This window comes from Plecotus auritus, assembly GCF_963455305.1.
Source record: "Plecotus auritus genome assembly, chromosome: 10".
Lineage (NCBI taxonomy): Eukaryota > Metazoa > Chordata > Mammalia > Chiroptera > Vespertilionidae > Plecotus > Plecotus auritus.
The window spans coordinates 38309564-38325834 of NC_137785.1; the positions used below are offsets into that span (position 1 = coordinate 38309564).

At 40.4% G+C, this 16271-nt stretch overlaps 1 protein-coding gene across 4 annotated transcripts in view; it reads left to right on the top strand.

Moving 5' to 3' along the window:
* MAF (MAF bZIP transcription factor) overlaps window positions 1–16271 on the top strand; it is a 347464-nt gene that overhangs the window by 10475 nt on the left and 320718 nt on the right. The window contains exons 2-3 of one of the 4 annotated variants that reach the window (XM_080645812.1): window positions 3002–3062; window positions 5788–6730. The exons of 1 other annotated variant lie outside the window; for it this stretch is intronic. In XM_080645812.1, the coding sequence (XP_080501938.1) occupies window positions 3002–3035 (34 nt within the window). In that variant the 3' untranslated portion in view covers window positions 3036–3062; window positions 5788–6730. Of the gene's footprint in view, window positions 1–3001; window positions 3063–5295; window positions 5702–5787; window positions 6731–16271 lie in introns of those variants that run through there. 2 more of the 4 variants (XM_080645811.1, XM_080645810.1) reach the window with 2 other exon arrangements.

A 16271-nucleotide genomic window follows, 5' to 3' on the forward strand; every position in this document is an offset into this window, starting at 1 on the left:
TTGCATTCAGGAATTTAACACAGTTGCAGTCAGATCTCAGGGACTCAAAAACTGTTTTAAGAGGCCAAACTTTAAAACAATTAATTCAGAAAGGAGCCCTTCCCTGGAGGGGCTTTTGCTTATAGGGACTCTCAGGTTTTTAGATCTTGGACTATGGAGGAGTCAGGCAAATATCTTTGTGCCTTCTAAAATAGATCTTTTTTTTTTCTTTCTCTCGAGGAAGGATTCATTAATGTTCATATAAATATGTTGAAACTAAAAGTTAATGATCTCAGCATCTGAGACACTTTTATACTGTCAGATTATACTAAACTCCTTGTTGAAGGGATGGGGGAAACCTGAGGTAATCATCTAAGATTAAATCTGTTAAAAATGACGTTTGACGCGTTCTGTATTCAGGCAGTGACTCCAACGTATTTTTTCATCTGCCATTTATCTGTCTATCTATCTTCTATCTAGCTATCATTTATCTAGCGATCTCCAGAACTCTTTAAAGTAACATTGCAGAGGAGGAAGCTATTAAAAGATAAATCTGCAGTTCCTACATTATGAAATAAAAATAATCACATGACAGAGTGAATCAGTCTACTCTATATTTTGGTAGGCATGAGCAGAACATAGCCTGAAATGTCAGTCTTAGCATGATCTGCCCATAAAACCTTGCCCCCCTTCCCCCCTCGGCAGGACTCCGGCCAACTCCTGGGACACACGCTGACCTTCTGTAGCAAGTTGTCAGGGGCCACTGATCAATATGTTTCCCTTCACTGTACAGGAAGGAGACCTTTTAAAATCTTCCTCGGAATATCACTGCACATTCCTGTGCTATTAAAAAATATTATATAATCATTAGGTAAATAGATCCAACTGTTAGAGGCTCTGTGCTGGCAGACATCTGGCCTGGACTACACCATAGTGGTCCAGCTCAAAAATCTCTCTCACTCCCAGGCCAGACCCTCTGTCCCCAGCACGCTTCCCCTGAGACTAGCCCCAGGTAAAGGCAGTTATGGAGATGAGAACAGAGAAACCACAATGCCTTTTGGACTCCGTTCTGGTGTGCAAACAGAATCTCTCCCCCTCATTTCTGCAAGTGAATGTCTTGATAACAGGATGGGGCCCCCAGGTAGCCAGAGAGTAGAGGTCATCTTGAGGAAAATGACAACAGTGATCTAAAGAGGACATCTACTTTATGAGATTTCAGGCCAGATGCCAAAGATCACATTTAATGAGACCTGATTCGTTTTCTCCAAAACAAAAATAACAGAGACTGTCAGTGAGATGGTCAGGAAGGCAAAGGGGCATTTTGCAAAGCCTCGGTTCAATTATTGCTTTGTAATATTTTTCTAAAATTGAAAAATGCCTCCTAAGTATATGATCTCATGTAAATATTCCTTGCAGAAGCTTAACATATGTTTGCAATGCCCCAAAGGAGTTACAAAAATACTCTCTCCTCAATCTCTTAAGCTTTTAAACTCCATTCACTTGCGTTTCTAAAAGAATCTGTTGTTTCTAAAGATTTTTGTAAAAAAAAGTAACCTTATATAGGAAGGTTTTTTTTTTTTTTTTTTTTTTTTTTTTTTTTTTTTTTTTTTTTTTTAGATTAGCCATTTGAACTCCAAATGGAGAACAACTGATATTAATGATAACCCTTCCAGGTTTTATATCTTCAGCATGGTTCTTGTTTCTGTTTCTTTTTGGCATAGAAATAATATACGTGGCAAAGATTAATGTATCCTGTTACATGAAGAAGAGTAGTTTGTACCATAAGATTTTAAAAGCGTTTTTAATGGGAAATGTGAAGGAAAGCTTGTAATGCATTTGGGGTGGCTCTGACAGATACAAGAGTACAGATTTGTTTATCTGTTTTGATGCATACTCAGAACATTTAGATAAAGGGCATTTGAAATAATTAGAATTACGCAAAGTGAAAATTTAAGTAAAGGACGATTGTGTGCTCAGTTATGCAGCCTACAGACTTTAGCAGATGTATGAGTGTAGTGTATCTGTTCACACCAACTGTAGGGTAATCCAAATAAAAAGGGGGGATGAGAGAAAAATACTGAATATCCAAGTTGGAAAAAAATTAGATCAACTTACTAGTTTATCGCAATTACTGTACACAGATTTTCTGTAGCCATGTTGAATTTTTAAAATTAGATTTTAAATATATTTTGACAGTCTGAACTTGTACAGTGTGACTAACTATAGGGAGAAATGACAGGTCTGCTTTGTTATTAAACTGCTGTCTGGAAAATATTGGACTCCGATCAGTAAGTGATAATTATTTTGCCACTTACATTAGTACAGCTAATAGCAATAAGGGTTTTTTGAACCATAGAAAGCTAACTACTTTGAATTACTGTGCTTTGTTATTCACTGTGAAGCAAAAAGCCTTTTTTTTTAAAGCAACCTCATTTTCATATTACTGTTCTAAGCATTCCCTGCTACTAATTTAAACAGAGAGGAAGTTAATAAATAAAAGGGTGGTATCTAAATGGTTCTATTTGTTAAGAGAACATTTGCAATTAAGGTCAGCGGTACCAGCAGAATAGACCAGAGCAATGAAGGAGGAGGGGGGACATGGAAGAGGATATGCCCTAGCAACGTGCCAGCGAAAGCAGGACCAGTTTGGTTCTCTGAGGGACGGTGACCTATGAGCATCCTCAGAGACCATTCCCGTCCCCCGCCACTGTGAACCCAGACTTGCTCAGTTCTCTGAACTGAGGACAGTTTCCAAGCTGATCCAGGCTGCCAGGCCAGTGGATAACACTGTCTCCGACTCCCTGGGGTGGAAACCATGGCCAGAGGAAGTGACCTTGGATAGCACGCCATTCCCTTCCATACAACCCCTCCTCTGGCAGGGCTGAGGCTGGGACGCCATCACTCTTCTTTTGGTCTCATTCTGCCCTTTTCATAGATAGGCTGCCTTTAACATATTGTCTTTGAAGCCCTCTGCGTGGTTATTAATGACCCTTTGTTTATTTTAATATATTTACTGAATCAGGTACCCAAGGGAATCCTCTACATCAGTGATGTGAAAACTCCTGTTGCCCGAAGTCAAAGAGGTACATCTTGCTTTCTGATTTGCATGTGCTTGTGTTACTGAGTTTTCCATGAGGGGGAAAGCGAGCAAGCAAGGAATGCTGATAGCTCTTGGGTGTGAAAAGCTCCTGTTTCAGTCGTTTCAGTTTGTAGGTTTCACAAGTAGCAGAAACAGTGACACCGGGTGAAGGGAAGTGATGCAATATGTGTGAGCAGCATGCACGTATTTCTGTGTTTATTTCGTTCCATAGGTGTGGCGTACAGAGTAATTAATCCAGTTGGAGTAAATCTCAGAGCTTTAGTCTTAACCAGCACCAGACTATGGACACACAAAGAGCCAGCTAGTCCCTCTACCTGAGAACGTGGGGGAATCTGTACAGCTGGTGCCCAAACTGGGGTTCATGGACATTTCTAATCTACAGTCTCTTGTCATTCCCTCCATACTCACATTTGGAAAATTTAGTATAATTGCAAAGCATGACACGTCCCCCCTTCTGCATTCAAATGTGACTTTGGAGTTACTCTCTACTTCAATTGTAGCAGACAAAGAGGGGAGGAGATGGGCAGGAGGCAGAAGTCAGATTTTCATCTATTAAAAAATGAAATTAAGCTTTTTAAATGGGTTTTCAATGCCAAGTATCCCAGTGTGAATTTAATTATGAATCCTCTTCATTCAGAGAACTAGATCAACACTCTTACACCAATAATTATTGAGTGTCATCCTGTTATGTATACTTGTTACCTCTTATTGGCTAATGGAAAGAAGTTTGATTTTTTTAATTAAAATTTTTGCCTGCTGAGAAATTTGCATGAAATACAAAGTTTTTGTTTTCTAGAGAACTGAGGAGAAGGCAAACATCACAATGTTAAATTGGAACCTTTGGCAAAGGAGAAAGTTTCAGGATCCAGTGAATTTAAAGTGTCGGAAAACGAAACCCCATTTCCCCGCACTATTTCAAAAATCATATCTGAATCCTTACTTTTCCATGCTGCTATTATGAGAGTCTTTGAATTACTGGATTGTGAATATTTAACATGATGTCTTTCCGAGGTTTATACAAAATTAACATTTTCTTTAACAGTTCTCATACATAGATTTTAACTCAATGTATCCCTTTGGGATTAATTTGTGTGTCCACGTGTGTGCATGCAGTACCAATACTTAATTCCTTCCTTTTGTGTTCATTTCTTTTATCCTTGTCTTTATAATTGAAATTTGAAAGCCATCTATTAAATATGATGATCTATGTCCACCAGCCAGTTTTTTTATATCCATTTTGAGTAAAGAATTAATGAACTTTTAAGGCAAGGTTCATGCTAGTCTTGACCTCCCTGGTAATATTTCATATAAGGTTACTGGTGGGAGAGAAATCAAATTTCAGCTACAGACATGATTGACAGCTGAGAGCAAGCAAGAGAAAGGCATTTGGCCAGATGGGGAATTTGGGGAAGGAAGAAGACAATTCCTCAAAGTTACTCTGTGATATTAGATATTATAAACTGATATATGAAAAGTTCAATACTTGATACTCTTGGGAGAGTTAGCTTATTTTTCAGAAAGTCACTTTGGTTAAGGGATTTCAGCAATGGAAGCCAAAAATGGGAAGCCACTAGCTTTCTGCTCTCTGGGTAATTGCAACTCTGTACAGCTTCGTGGCTTATTTCTGGCAATTTCTTTGGCTAGAGTGTGAAAATTAAATCACAAGCCATTTGAGAGGCCATTTAATTACCTTTCATTTAGTCTTAGAAACATAGTCTAGATTATATCATGGTTCTTGAGCATATTACAAAATATCCTAAGTGCTATCACACAAAAAATTAAATTCTCCATTCTGTAGCATCACTTGATCCTCACTAGTATTTTCCATTAGCTTAACATACACCAAATATCAAAATGCATGATTTATCCTGAAGACAGATCTGCTAACATAAAGATCAACAGAGACCATCACACACTGATATTCGATGTAAACTTTCCCATGGCAGCATCTTTGGGTAAGGTGTGATGTTAGCATCGCTGCCATGGGAACAAGTCATGTTGTTTGGCCCTAATACCAAGGTTGTTTTTGGAATTCACCTTAAAGGCTGTCTCTTAGCTTGGTTGGTCAAAAGGAGATAACACAACTACTCAGGGTTTACACCAACGTTGAAAGCGGGCCTTCAACACCCATTCTTTCATTTTGTGTGAAACACTAATTCAGAAGGTGGTGCTATCGGGACCTTGGCCTGCTCATGTCTGTGCTCTGCCCATTTCAGATGTTCCTGACATTGGCTAAGACCCATCCGGATGCAACCAAGCCTTACAGAGCAGCTTCTGGCAGGGCAGGTGGGATGCAGACGTAGGGGAGAGGCCTGTTGGTAGCCTCCCTGTCTCCTATGGGAGAAACTGATGGAACTCGTTGTAAACAGCACTTCCTGGGCTCTGAGTAGCCATCAGTTTTTTTCCCCTGGTCTTACCGCCAGCAGCGTGGACATGCTTCATCCTGATTGTATCTATCCCACTATGAAGGCTTTATTATTTTATGAACTGGGATAAAAAACCAAAACATTCCCCACCCCCAAACAGTAAAAGTCCTTAGACATCTTGTTTCTGTTTTGTTAGAACTTGCCTTCCCACGTTGCCCGTAATTCTCCAGAAATAAAATGCAAGCATGGTTTCCTGATGCCCGGTGTTGATGTGGATGCCTTAGCCCAGCTATTTAATTCCAATGTCAAACTTAAGATGTCATAACCTTGTTTCCCTTGCAGAGCCCATCAAAATATTTTAACAGAAATGGTGAATCAGGTGTTCTCATGCAAAGGACACGTGAAAACACAGACTTTGGATTTCGGGTGCCTCTGTTTGAAAAGCCCAGGTGAAAGCAGGGGCTGATCTTGACTCTGTCTTCACTTCAGGCCCCTTGGGTCTTAAACACTCAGTCTTTAGAGTGAGTCCCCTCCTGGGAGACAGCAGAGAGTAGAATGCTGCGGTGCGTGCAGATTTGGAGAGGGGACCAATTGATCCATCACAGCTCCCATGAGTGCATCCTCAGCAAATGACATCAGTGTGTTTGTTGGCACTGAGAAAAGAAGAGGAAATAATTATGTTTAAAGCGTTTTATTACTGGGACTGCCCAGTTGTTTGCTGTTGCTGTTTGTTTATTTAGAGTACGCTCCCCCAACCACCAGCCCACCCTCTTTTCCTGCCAGGCTGTTTTCCTTTCTGTGGGCGCTGGCCCACTCCTGAGCTGATTTAATGTATTAATTATAGCAGGGCAGGTACAGAGTAACGAGCCTAATGATGCCATATGCACTCATATTATTTTTAGTCGTCTCTAGGATACTATTGAAGGGGACAACTTGAAGAGACACTATGCGTGTAGGGGAGTGGGGGTGGGGGGGAAGGAAGAAGGAATTTTTGCCAAAGTACAGCACTCATTACTTAAAACTAAATGATGCTTCTGTAAAGAGCTTTTGTTTTAAAAGCACACGCTCAGTCACCTGCCAAAATCTCAGATTTACTGCTCCCGCTCACCGATGCCAATGTTGAAACTCCCTTCACCTGCTGCTTGCTGAATCTTCCATTTCCTCGATCCAAAAATTACTGTGGGGTTGTTGTTTAGGGTCTATGTTTTTTTGTTTGTTTGTTTTCGTTTTTTTTTGCTTTTCTTGGCACCTAATGAAATTATCAGCAATAAATGAGCTTAAGCAGAAGGGCTGGGTTTGCTTTTTATTTTTTACAATATTTGGAAAACACTGGGACAAGGACAAGCCAGTGGGAAAATTTGATGGGCTGCTCTTTCTAGCATCTACAGGAAATATAATAAAGCTATTAACACTTACACGATTTCAGATGGGAAGTAATGCCCCCTGGGGAGAAGGGGAAAGCAGTTTCAGGTGTTGAGTGGGAAAAACAAACTAACTGTGGGAATTACAGGTATTGTCACCTGAGACAACAGAGCCACAGATGAGTGACCTTGGGTATAAGCCACTGGAAGATATTAACACCTAATTAATCATCCAGGGTGCATCCTGCTACTTAATCACAGGTGAGGTGAGAATGACAGAAGAGAAAGGAAGGGGGAACACTGGCTGGGTTTAGTTTGCCTTTCTCTCAATAGCATCATCTAACAGAGTTCTTATATGCAGCCAGTGAGGATTTCTTATTAGTTATTTGGGTCTAATTGAAAAACACAGTAAGTTCATTTGCTAGCAGGTAGGCAGTGGAGGTGAGGATTACATTGATCTGAAACTGACATGGAAACCAGGATCCTTTAAACTGGATTCTACAAACAGTTTCTTTCTTCTTCCCTGGCTCCTGCCAGCAGAATTTTAGGTGGGGGTTTGTAATAATTTAAAGGGATTCTGATGCCAGAGTGGATTTCCCCAAAGTTAATCAAAAGAGACATCTTTTGTTACCAATGGCAGTTCATTAAAGGGCTTGAATCTATACTACTGTGGTGTGCCTCCCGCTTTTTTATGTTTTAAAATGAGGTTTATTCCTGATGTACAGGAAATGGGAACAAAGCAGACGCGGGGTCTATTATTGGGCTGAAGAATTTGAGTAGTGAGAAGTGAATGTTCTGTTTACTTTCTTTACTTGTCTTCCTTATGTTCCTCCTCTCTCTCTCTCTATTGGAATAGATTAGAATCCTTTCAAAAAATCAGAAGGTGCACATGATGGTTGGACCGTGTTTGGAAGCATGCATCGCACTTTAGAAAGCCATGCAGGTCTGCTGGGAAGGACGAGGCATCGCTCTCCTCTCTGCACAAGGGTAGACAGGAGACCAGAAATTCCTTCACTGGTGTTGGCCTTTTAGATCCAAGCTAAGAACTGCTTTCTCACTCTTTGTTCCTGTGGGTAGCACATACTTGAAATTTGGTGCTGATGTTCAAGGGCTGTTTTGTTTGTTATTGGATTTCCCAGACATTTTGTTTCTCTTTCTTCTCTTTCTCTCCTCTGAAAGCCCGGAAGCTCTCTCTCACATTGCCTAGTTAGAAGGAAAGTGCCTAGTGCACGGGCTGGCTCAAGCTTTACAAGGTGTGTTTGGAGGGTGGAGCCTGGGTTCCCTCTCCCAGGGAAGCACACAGTTTGTGGTGAGGACAGACTTTCTGTAAGCCTCTAGGAAGCTGTGCTACCCAGGGCGGGGCTCCCAGCTGCCTCCAGGAAGTCGCTGTGCTCTTTTCCTGGACACATGGCTTTCCCATTGGCTCAGTGAGCAGTTTGGGGAACCTCGTTTAAAATGTTACCTCTGTTTGCTTTGATCTTTGCTTACTTAGTAGCATCCTGACCTGACCCTAGTCTTAACGGACAAAAAGATCAGTGACCACAGAATAGCAGAAATAGCATGAAGTGGTGGTGCTATTCAACCTCCCTATAGATTTGCAGGCGGGTAATATGCCCAGCTCCCCAAAGGAGCTGGTGGGATTTGGGTTGGAGAGTTTGGCCCTTGACCCCGGAAGTAAAGTACGAATCCACCTGCCTTCCTGCCCAAAAGCTGGAAGCTTCATCCGTCCGGCCAGAGTGTAGAGCTTTTTCGGTGGCGGGGTGAAAGTCGCCATTCCAGAGAAAAAAGCAAAAAGTAAGGATTTGTTCTTATTTCTTTTTCCTCCTGTTTTATTCAAGCTGGCTGATACTGGTAATGAAAAACTTTCCACCCCCGTTTTGGGGAAAAGTTGAACGTTTAAGGCATTGGTGGGCAAGGCATGTGGGGCAGGGTTGGGGTGGCACCGGGCAGTGCAGGCCCCGCAGGTGTTTTTATCTGCCTTTACTCAACATTTCACAGTGTCGTTCAGAGTCTCCCACAAGCAAAAAGGCACCTGCCACACGTGCCAGGGTTCACTGGTCAAATTTTCACTTTAGGAAGGATGGCCGAGTGTGTGATTTTATTGTAAATTTGTCAGGAGTTATTTCCAAAGCTCTTGAGGATGCGGCTTTTCTGGGAATGCATCTTTTTACTATTTCTTTAAAATTTAATTGGGATCAGGCCACTGCCTGGTTTATTTATTTTTCCTCCTTCTTTTCCCCTCCTTCTCTCCCTCTCTTCTTTCCTTCTGTTTTCTTTTTGCTATAGCAAGGTGCAATAAAAGTGACTTGTAATTTATAATCAAAGTTTGATATCACTGAACTAAAACTGGCTTTGGGATTTTGCTGATACAATAAATATTTGAAAAAAAAAACACAAAAATACCTAGCAATGAGGCTTGTACAGTAGAGGCTTGTCAGTACATATATACCCGTGTATGGGAATGTATAGGTAAGTATATTCTTCATACTAGCCTTGAAAAAGCATCGTGCAACGCCGTGCCTTTCTGTAAGCATCCGAGCATGAGGATACCCCGATACGAATGTAAGCACATTTTCTTTAATGAGCTTCTAATTTGGCTTTTAAACTCCCTTCGTAATTCACATTAACTTATTTCTTCAGTTATATTATTTTTGCACTAAAGAGTCAGCGCTTACGTGCTCCGATTCTGGGTCTGTAAGCTATGGTGCTCCTTAGCTCGGAAGAGCTTTTTCTTTCCTCCTAACAAGGAAGCTCATTTAGAAAGAAATCTTTATGTGAAGTGCTTGTCAGTTGGCATTTTTACTGGTTTGCTAACCCAAAGGTAAAATATAAAGCCATGTCTTTTCCTCACTGGCTGGTTGTTACTAGAAGGGTCCCTCCCTTGTTAGCTTGATAAATAATTTTACTAGGGGGACCCGGCTGTATTTTTATGCTTGCTGTCTCTTTTCTGCTTGCTGCAAATAAATTTCTGTACTCAGAGGACACTAAAACTCCAAAATGGGTATCTTCCCATTTTGCTACTGGTCACCTGAAATATTTATTTCACCTCGTGTTTTTCATTAATTTTTTTTACAAAATTATAATTTGTGATTAATAGCAAATAAAAATTAGTCCTATGTTTCTTGGGACGATTGGGTTGGAACCTGGAAGTTTAGCTTTTTGAAAGGCTGCATGTTTCAAACCCTGTCTCATATTTGTCAGATTGATCAGAAGAGGTATTTATTGGGGAGCCCTGAAGTTTTTTTCATTATTGATTTCCTTGTCTGTCTTTCCAACTTTAAATATTATTCGTTAATATGAGAAATAAAGAGGGCTATAGAATTCTGTCTAGAAACAAGGCACTACATGATAAAATCTTTACGTTTGTAAAATGATACATTGTGTGAAAGTGGAGGTGAAATTGATGATAGGTATCAATATAAACATTGGCAGCCACCTGAGTCCTGGGCGTTTAATCCTGGGATTCCTTGCTGATGGGGAGAGCTTGGTGTGGATTCCTGAGGCAGAAACGGGTGGTTCTCTGGTGCAAACTTAGACAACACCCAACACACTCCATTAACATAAAATAAAGATTAATGTGTTCTCTAAATTATAAACACAGTGACCATGGCACATAACAGGCATATAATAAAATGTTTCATGAAGGAATGACATTTATGCATTGTGCTAAAGTAAGTGTTCATTTTAAGTGAATACCAGATTATCACATTCATTGAAATGTGATTTTTTTCCAAAGAAGTTATTCTGCTTGGTATTTGCTAGTTTTTTTGTTTGTTTTGATTTTTGCTCATTAGTGGAGTTTTATGTTCTGAAACTGGAAAATATTTTTACAAAGATACCAGGGACATAAATTTGAAACCAGAATGTCAAGCGCATGTAACCAGTGTCAAGGGTATTGGGGAGATTGAGTCAGCAGTTATCTGGAGCTCAGTTTTTGCAAAGATCACAAAAATGAAGATGTAGGAAAAAAGGGGCCCATATACGAGTTCTCAAATATACACAGAGCTCCAAAGAACAAGACTTAGAGCATTCAGTTTCTGAGGCTTTGAACATAGTATTTCATCATTTTCACCATAGATGTAAATAGTATCAGTTACTAAACCATGTATGTATCTTACTAAATATGTTTACAGATTTTGTTTTCATATCCCACTTCTTAGAGATGAGCTAGACTTCAAGCTGATGACTCCTCACCCCTCAAACTCTGCCATTATAGAGACTATTGAGAATCAGATTTTTAAATATTGAATGAAGTGTTGATATTTAGCATTTCTTCTGGTCTCTCTGGAGCCGTCCCAGTTGGTTGAGAGTTAGAGGAGACTTTCGTGGAGTTGAAGATCAGGATGTCCCACCCAGCCCTGCCCTTTGGAGGTCATCCAAACATAGGCAATGGGGATGGCAGCTACATTTCATGGGGGGTATCTTGGGAGCTAGGGCCTATGCCATTCCTGATCCTAACAACAAGTAAAGAGGTAGATATCGTAATCCCCTTTACACAGATAAGGAAACTCAGGCCCAGAGCAATTAAGATATAATTCAGCCCTACACCATAGTCATGTGGATAATTTCTAGGTAGAGCCCAGGACATAACTGCCCTAGTCAGTTTATTCCCTCCTTCCCAATTAAAAAAAGCCCAGTGTTTAACCTCAGCAGTGGATTATGAACTCAGTTGCCTTCTCTCCTTGGTCATCTTTTTCTCAGTGGAGTTGAGTGAAGCCTAGAAAAAAAAAAAAAAAGGCATTATAATCTGTCTAATATCTAGAAGACCGGAGATAGTTTTCTCATGCTCTTGACCTCTAAGACCCCTTTAACCCTAAAAACAAATGATTGTGTAGTTTGATTTTGGTAGGTAACAGAGCAGCCTTTCCCTACTCAAAGATAAAGATTGTCATTTCAAGAGCATTTAAAAAATAATAGATGGCACATTTCCTTAATACTCTGTAATGTGTAAAGCACCAGGTGCACAAACGACACTCAGGAAATTGCTGGATAGTGAAGATAAATCAGTGTTAAATCACTCCATTGAAAGCCCTCTTTAATAAAAAGTTGTCAGCAAAATCTGTGGTGACATGAAAAAGAACACACACTTTCTGCATCTGTAAAATAGGGCTAGTTCCTCAAAGGCCAGTGCAAAGGATTAAATGTGATAATGTATGGAAAGCACTTGGCACAGAGTAAGCACCCACCATGCCTGGCCTGGGTCAGTATTACATAGAATAAAACTTTGACCTTGACACGTTGCAGTCTTTGGTTTGTTTTTATGATTGTGACATTGGACTTCTTCCTCTCTGCTTGAAAATAAACGTCAAAATGGCAAGAACGAGAGGAACTTAGAACAGGAGTTTATTACTATTAGCTCCTCTCCCTTGAGAAATACCACCACCCTGAGAAAAGTTTTTTTTAACAAAGGTGTGCTTGGGGAGTTCTGTGGTTAAATAATTTAGGGAGAGTAAGGATTAGACAAAATTAAATATTTACTTTGCTATTGTTTGTCTCAGAAATTTTAATGCTGGGAGGTACTGTGGCAGTCTATGGGAACACACCAACAGGGTTGGCACATAGTATCTTCCAAACATATTTGAACATGTAACCTGTTTTCTAACCCAACCATTTCATGGAACTAGCATTACATAGGGCAGTTTTGAAAAATGGTTGTTGAGACATGGAAGTCTGAGTTATTTTATTTAGTACCAAATAACCCCTTTACTAATGTCCGCCAATAAATCCATGTTCTGAAAGATTCATTTGTAATTCTGTGTTTGTTTTGTTAATCAGAGCCTCTAAAATAGCTATAGGGTTTCTGATCATCAGGAGAAATGGTGTAATTCCATGGATGTTTACTCAGTCAAAAGCATTAGAAAACCTTATCAGGAGGTTATCCTGTAGGTCTTTACAATACTAAGAATGGCACATAGATGCCATTACTGCATTCATGGGTTCCCCATGGGGTTTCAGGACCAAAAACCCAAGATCACTGTCAAATCCAGCTTGGCCATTTGTGATTAGATGAGCCTTCCTAGGAAGTCAGAGGTCCTGGGAATATGTTCATTTCCTAGAATCTTGGACATAAAAATTCTGCCTTCAGGTTTCTGTTAGATTATTATTAGAATACAGATATACAGTATATTAAAGGCACGAAATACAGCTGGGGCTGGGGGGGAGTTGGGAACAGAGGTTCATGCCTCTGACCCTCTTCCTTCCCCTCTCTTTGCACATCTGCTTCATTCTTCCTTTTGAGGACAGACGGGACTTCCTGCTTTGGAGTACACCTGATTACCACACTTACCTCTTGGTCCCCTCCCTTAAATGTCCCCAGCAGAGGTGGGTTAGAGATTCTAAGTTCTAGTTCTCTGAAGAGATAGCTGATTGGCCAATCTTGGTCAGGTGTCTGTCTCTCAACCAATCAGCAGTGCCTAAGGGTGGGCCCTCAGGGCAGCTGCCTGACTAATCCAATTTTTGAGAATGGAGTGGGACAAGGCTTAGGAGATGGGCACTTCATAACTTGGGGGAGGGAAACTGGTACCCAAGACTCATGTATACCCCTTTAGGAAATAGACATGAGTAGTATTAGAGCATGAACCTAGAGGCTGATTTGTCAACCCTGGATACACCTGGGGAGCTTTTAAAAATGATGCCCTGGCCCTGGCTGGTTTGGCTCAGTGGATAGAGTGTCGGCCTGCGGACTGAAGGGTCCCGGGTTCAATTCTGGTCAAGGGCATATGCCCAGGTTGTGGGCTCAGTCCCCAGTGGGGGGCATGCAGGAGGCAGCCGATCAATGGTTCTCTCTTATCATTGATGTTTCTATCTCTCTCTGCCTCTCTCAAATCAGTAAAAATAAATATAGTTTAAAAAATGATGCCCTGCCCCAGACCAATTAAATCAGAACCCTTAGGGGCTGATGGGATGCAAACATCAGTATTTTATTAATTCTCAGCACAATCAGGATTGAGAATTCCTAGTAGAAGAATCCAGGGACACAGTTATCTATAGAAAACCAGAAAGTGAAAAACCCACTTGTGACTTCCCCATATTTTATTGTTGTGTCTTACAACTCAGCGCTTTTCAGGTTCAGTTTAAAATTAAAAGGGATGAACAATTGCTTTGTGTTTTCCCTGTTCATTTGGCCTTCCCAGTGCTCTATTAAAATCAACTCTGTTTTTTAGAAGGAAGGCTGAGACAGTCAGATAAGACACATGGGGGAAGTGAATTGGAGGTAGTGTCTGGAAGCCTCCATTTTAGACCTGCCTTGGCCACTAAGCAGCCAGGTGACCTGAGCAGGCCACATCCCCTGATCACCTTGCTGGGTCTCAGTTCTTTTCTTTTGGGAAATGGGTCAATTAAGGTAGAATGAGAAGGCTTCTGTGAGTCTATAATGCCTGGTAACTGACCAGTTTACCATAGATCCAGCACATGAACCAGGGGAGATAGGGAGGGTTTTGAGCTAGCAGAATGGCTAATTTTATTTTAGTTTAGTTTAAAAATATTTTTATTGATTTTAGAGAGGAAGGGAGAGTGTGAGAGGGATAGAAACATCAATGATGAGAGAGAATCATTGATTGTCTGCCTCCTGCATACTCCCACTGGGGTTCGAACCCACAACCCAGGCATGTGCCCTTGATTGGAATGGAACCCGGGACCCTTCAGTCTGCAGGCCAAACCTCTATCCACTGGGCCAAACCCTGCTAGGGCAGAATGGCTAATTTTAAACAGGTGATAGCTTGTTTTTAATTCTGCATGGAAAAGTGTATTTAGTTATTGAGTTACAAGAATAGATGTATTTCAAATTATTTGCACAAACTTTTGCAGATACCAATGAGATATGTTTCTCTCATTTGTCATCATTACAACCACACACTTATTTAGTGTGTGATTGGGGTTGTAGTAGAAACAGGACCGAGGAAAATGGTGCTGGCTGGAATTAACCAAGATGTTTGATCACACACTGTCAGACGCATTGATCGTCCACTAAAGCATGGCATTGAACCACACAGAAACGGCCCACTCTGAATGCACTCTTCACTCTACCTTGTAAGACAATTACCTTTTAAATTTCTCATCTCTTGGGCTCTAAACTCTGTAAGCGTGGAGTTCACGCCTCATTTATTTTTGTGTCCAGCACAGCCCTGTGTCGGTGAGCAGCACGCGGCACCTGTGCCTCAGATCCTTTCTGGAAAGTGTCAGGGTGTACCTGAGTAAGCGACTAGGTGCACAGACAAACAAGCCAACAAATGGGTAATAAGAATCCAGTGAAAGTTTCTGAAAGGACGAAGATGACACCTCTGCCATCTGTCAAAATTACAAGTTGTTCTCTTAATCCTCTCCCAGCTTTTCAGCAGACCCTTATCCTGACATTTCCTTGACACTTTGGTGAGCAAAGTTTCTTTTCCTGGATGGCTTGTTAAATATAGGCTGCACCAGACCTATTTCTTAATGTCCTCTTTTGGAGAGATATTGGAAAATAGACCCCTTTTTCTCTGGCTAGTTTAGTATCTACGTTATTATACTTTATTTTAAGCTTTAATTCAATGAATGCTTAGTGTACACCCTGTATAATCTAGAATATGGATTCAGTACCAAAGGATTCAGAAACAAATAGGACACAGTTTGTGCTCTCAAAATTTATTACTGATGGGAACAGACAGTTAAAAAAATAAATGCTGGTCCTCTTTGAAGATGGGGTTTGTGAGGAATATAGGAAAATGATAGTAATTTTCATCATTTTGTGATCACCATATGTGAAAGCAAAAGCTACAAAAGTAGCCAAAGGAAACTAGGGTTTTTTTTATTGTTGTTTTTTTGTTTGTTTATTCTTTAATCCTGGGATTAGTGAAGCTCCTCCATAGCCTGATGCACCACCCAGATACTACCCAGAAATAGATTGATAAATTTGGCTACATAAGTAAACTACACATAACAAAATGCCATAAACAAAATCAAAATATAAACAACATAGTGGGAAAAATTACAAACCACAAGACAGTCAAAGACCCAATTCCCTTAATAGGAAGAGCTTTTAATAAATCCATAAGAAAGATGATAAACAACCCAATAGGAAATGGGTGAAAGAATGGACAAATAACCAATAATCTTATGAAATAATGCTCATCCTCAATCATATCCAAATAATAATAATGATAAGAATAATTAATATTTCCTTTGGACTGAAATGCAGGGTGGTCTCATACATTATTGTGAGTTTGTAAATTGGGCAACCTTTTAGGGGGCTCATTTTAATAATATTTTACAGCATAGACTATTCACAGACCAAACACCCTTTTATACACATTTTGTGTTGGGATTTTAATTCAATACAGTAGTCCGGGTATAGCTGGAATAAACAGTGTCTTTATGGGTGTGAGTTGGGGAAGGAAGGATTGCCTTGGACATGGTCTGAGATGGGCAAACAGGGGTCAGATAGAGAAGAAATTGAAAGGCACGTCACAGGGGACATGGAAACAGAAGACA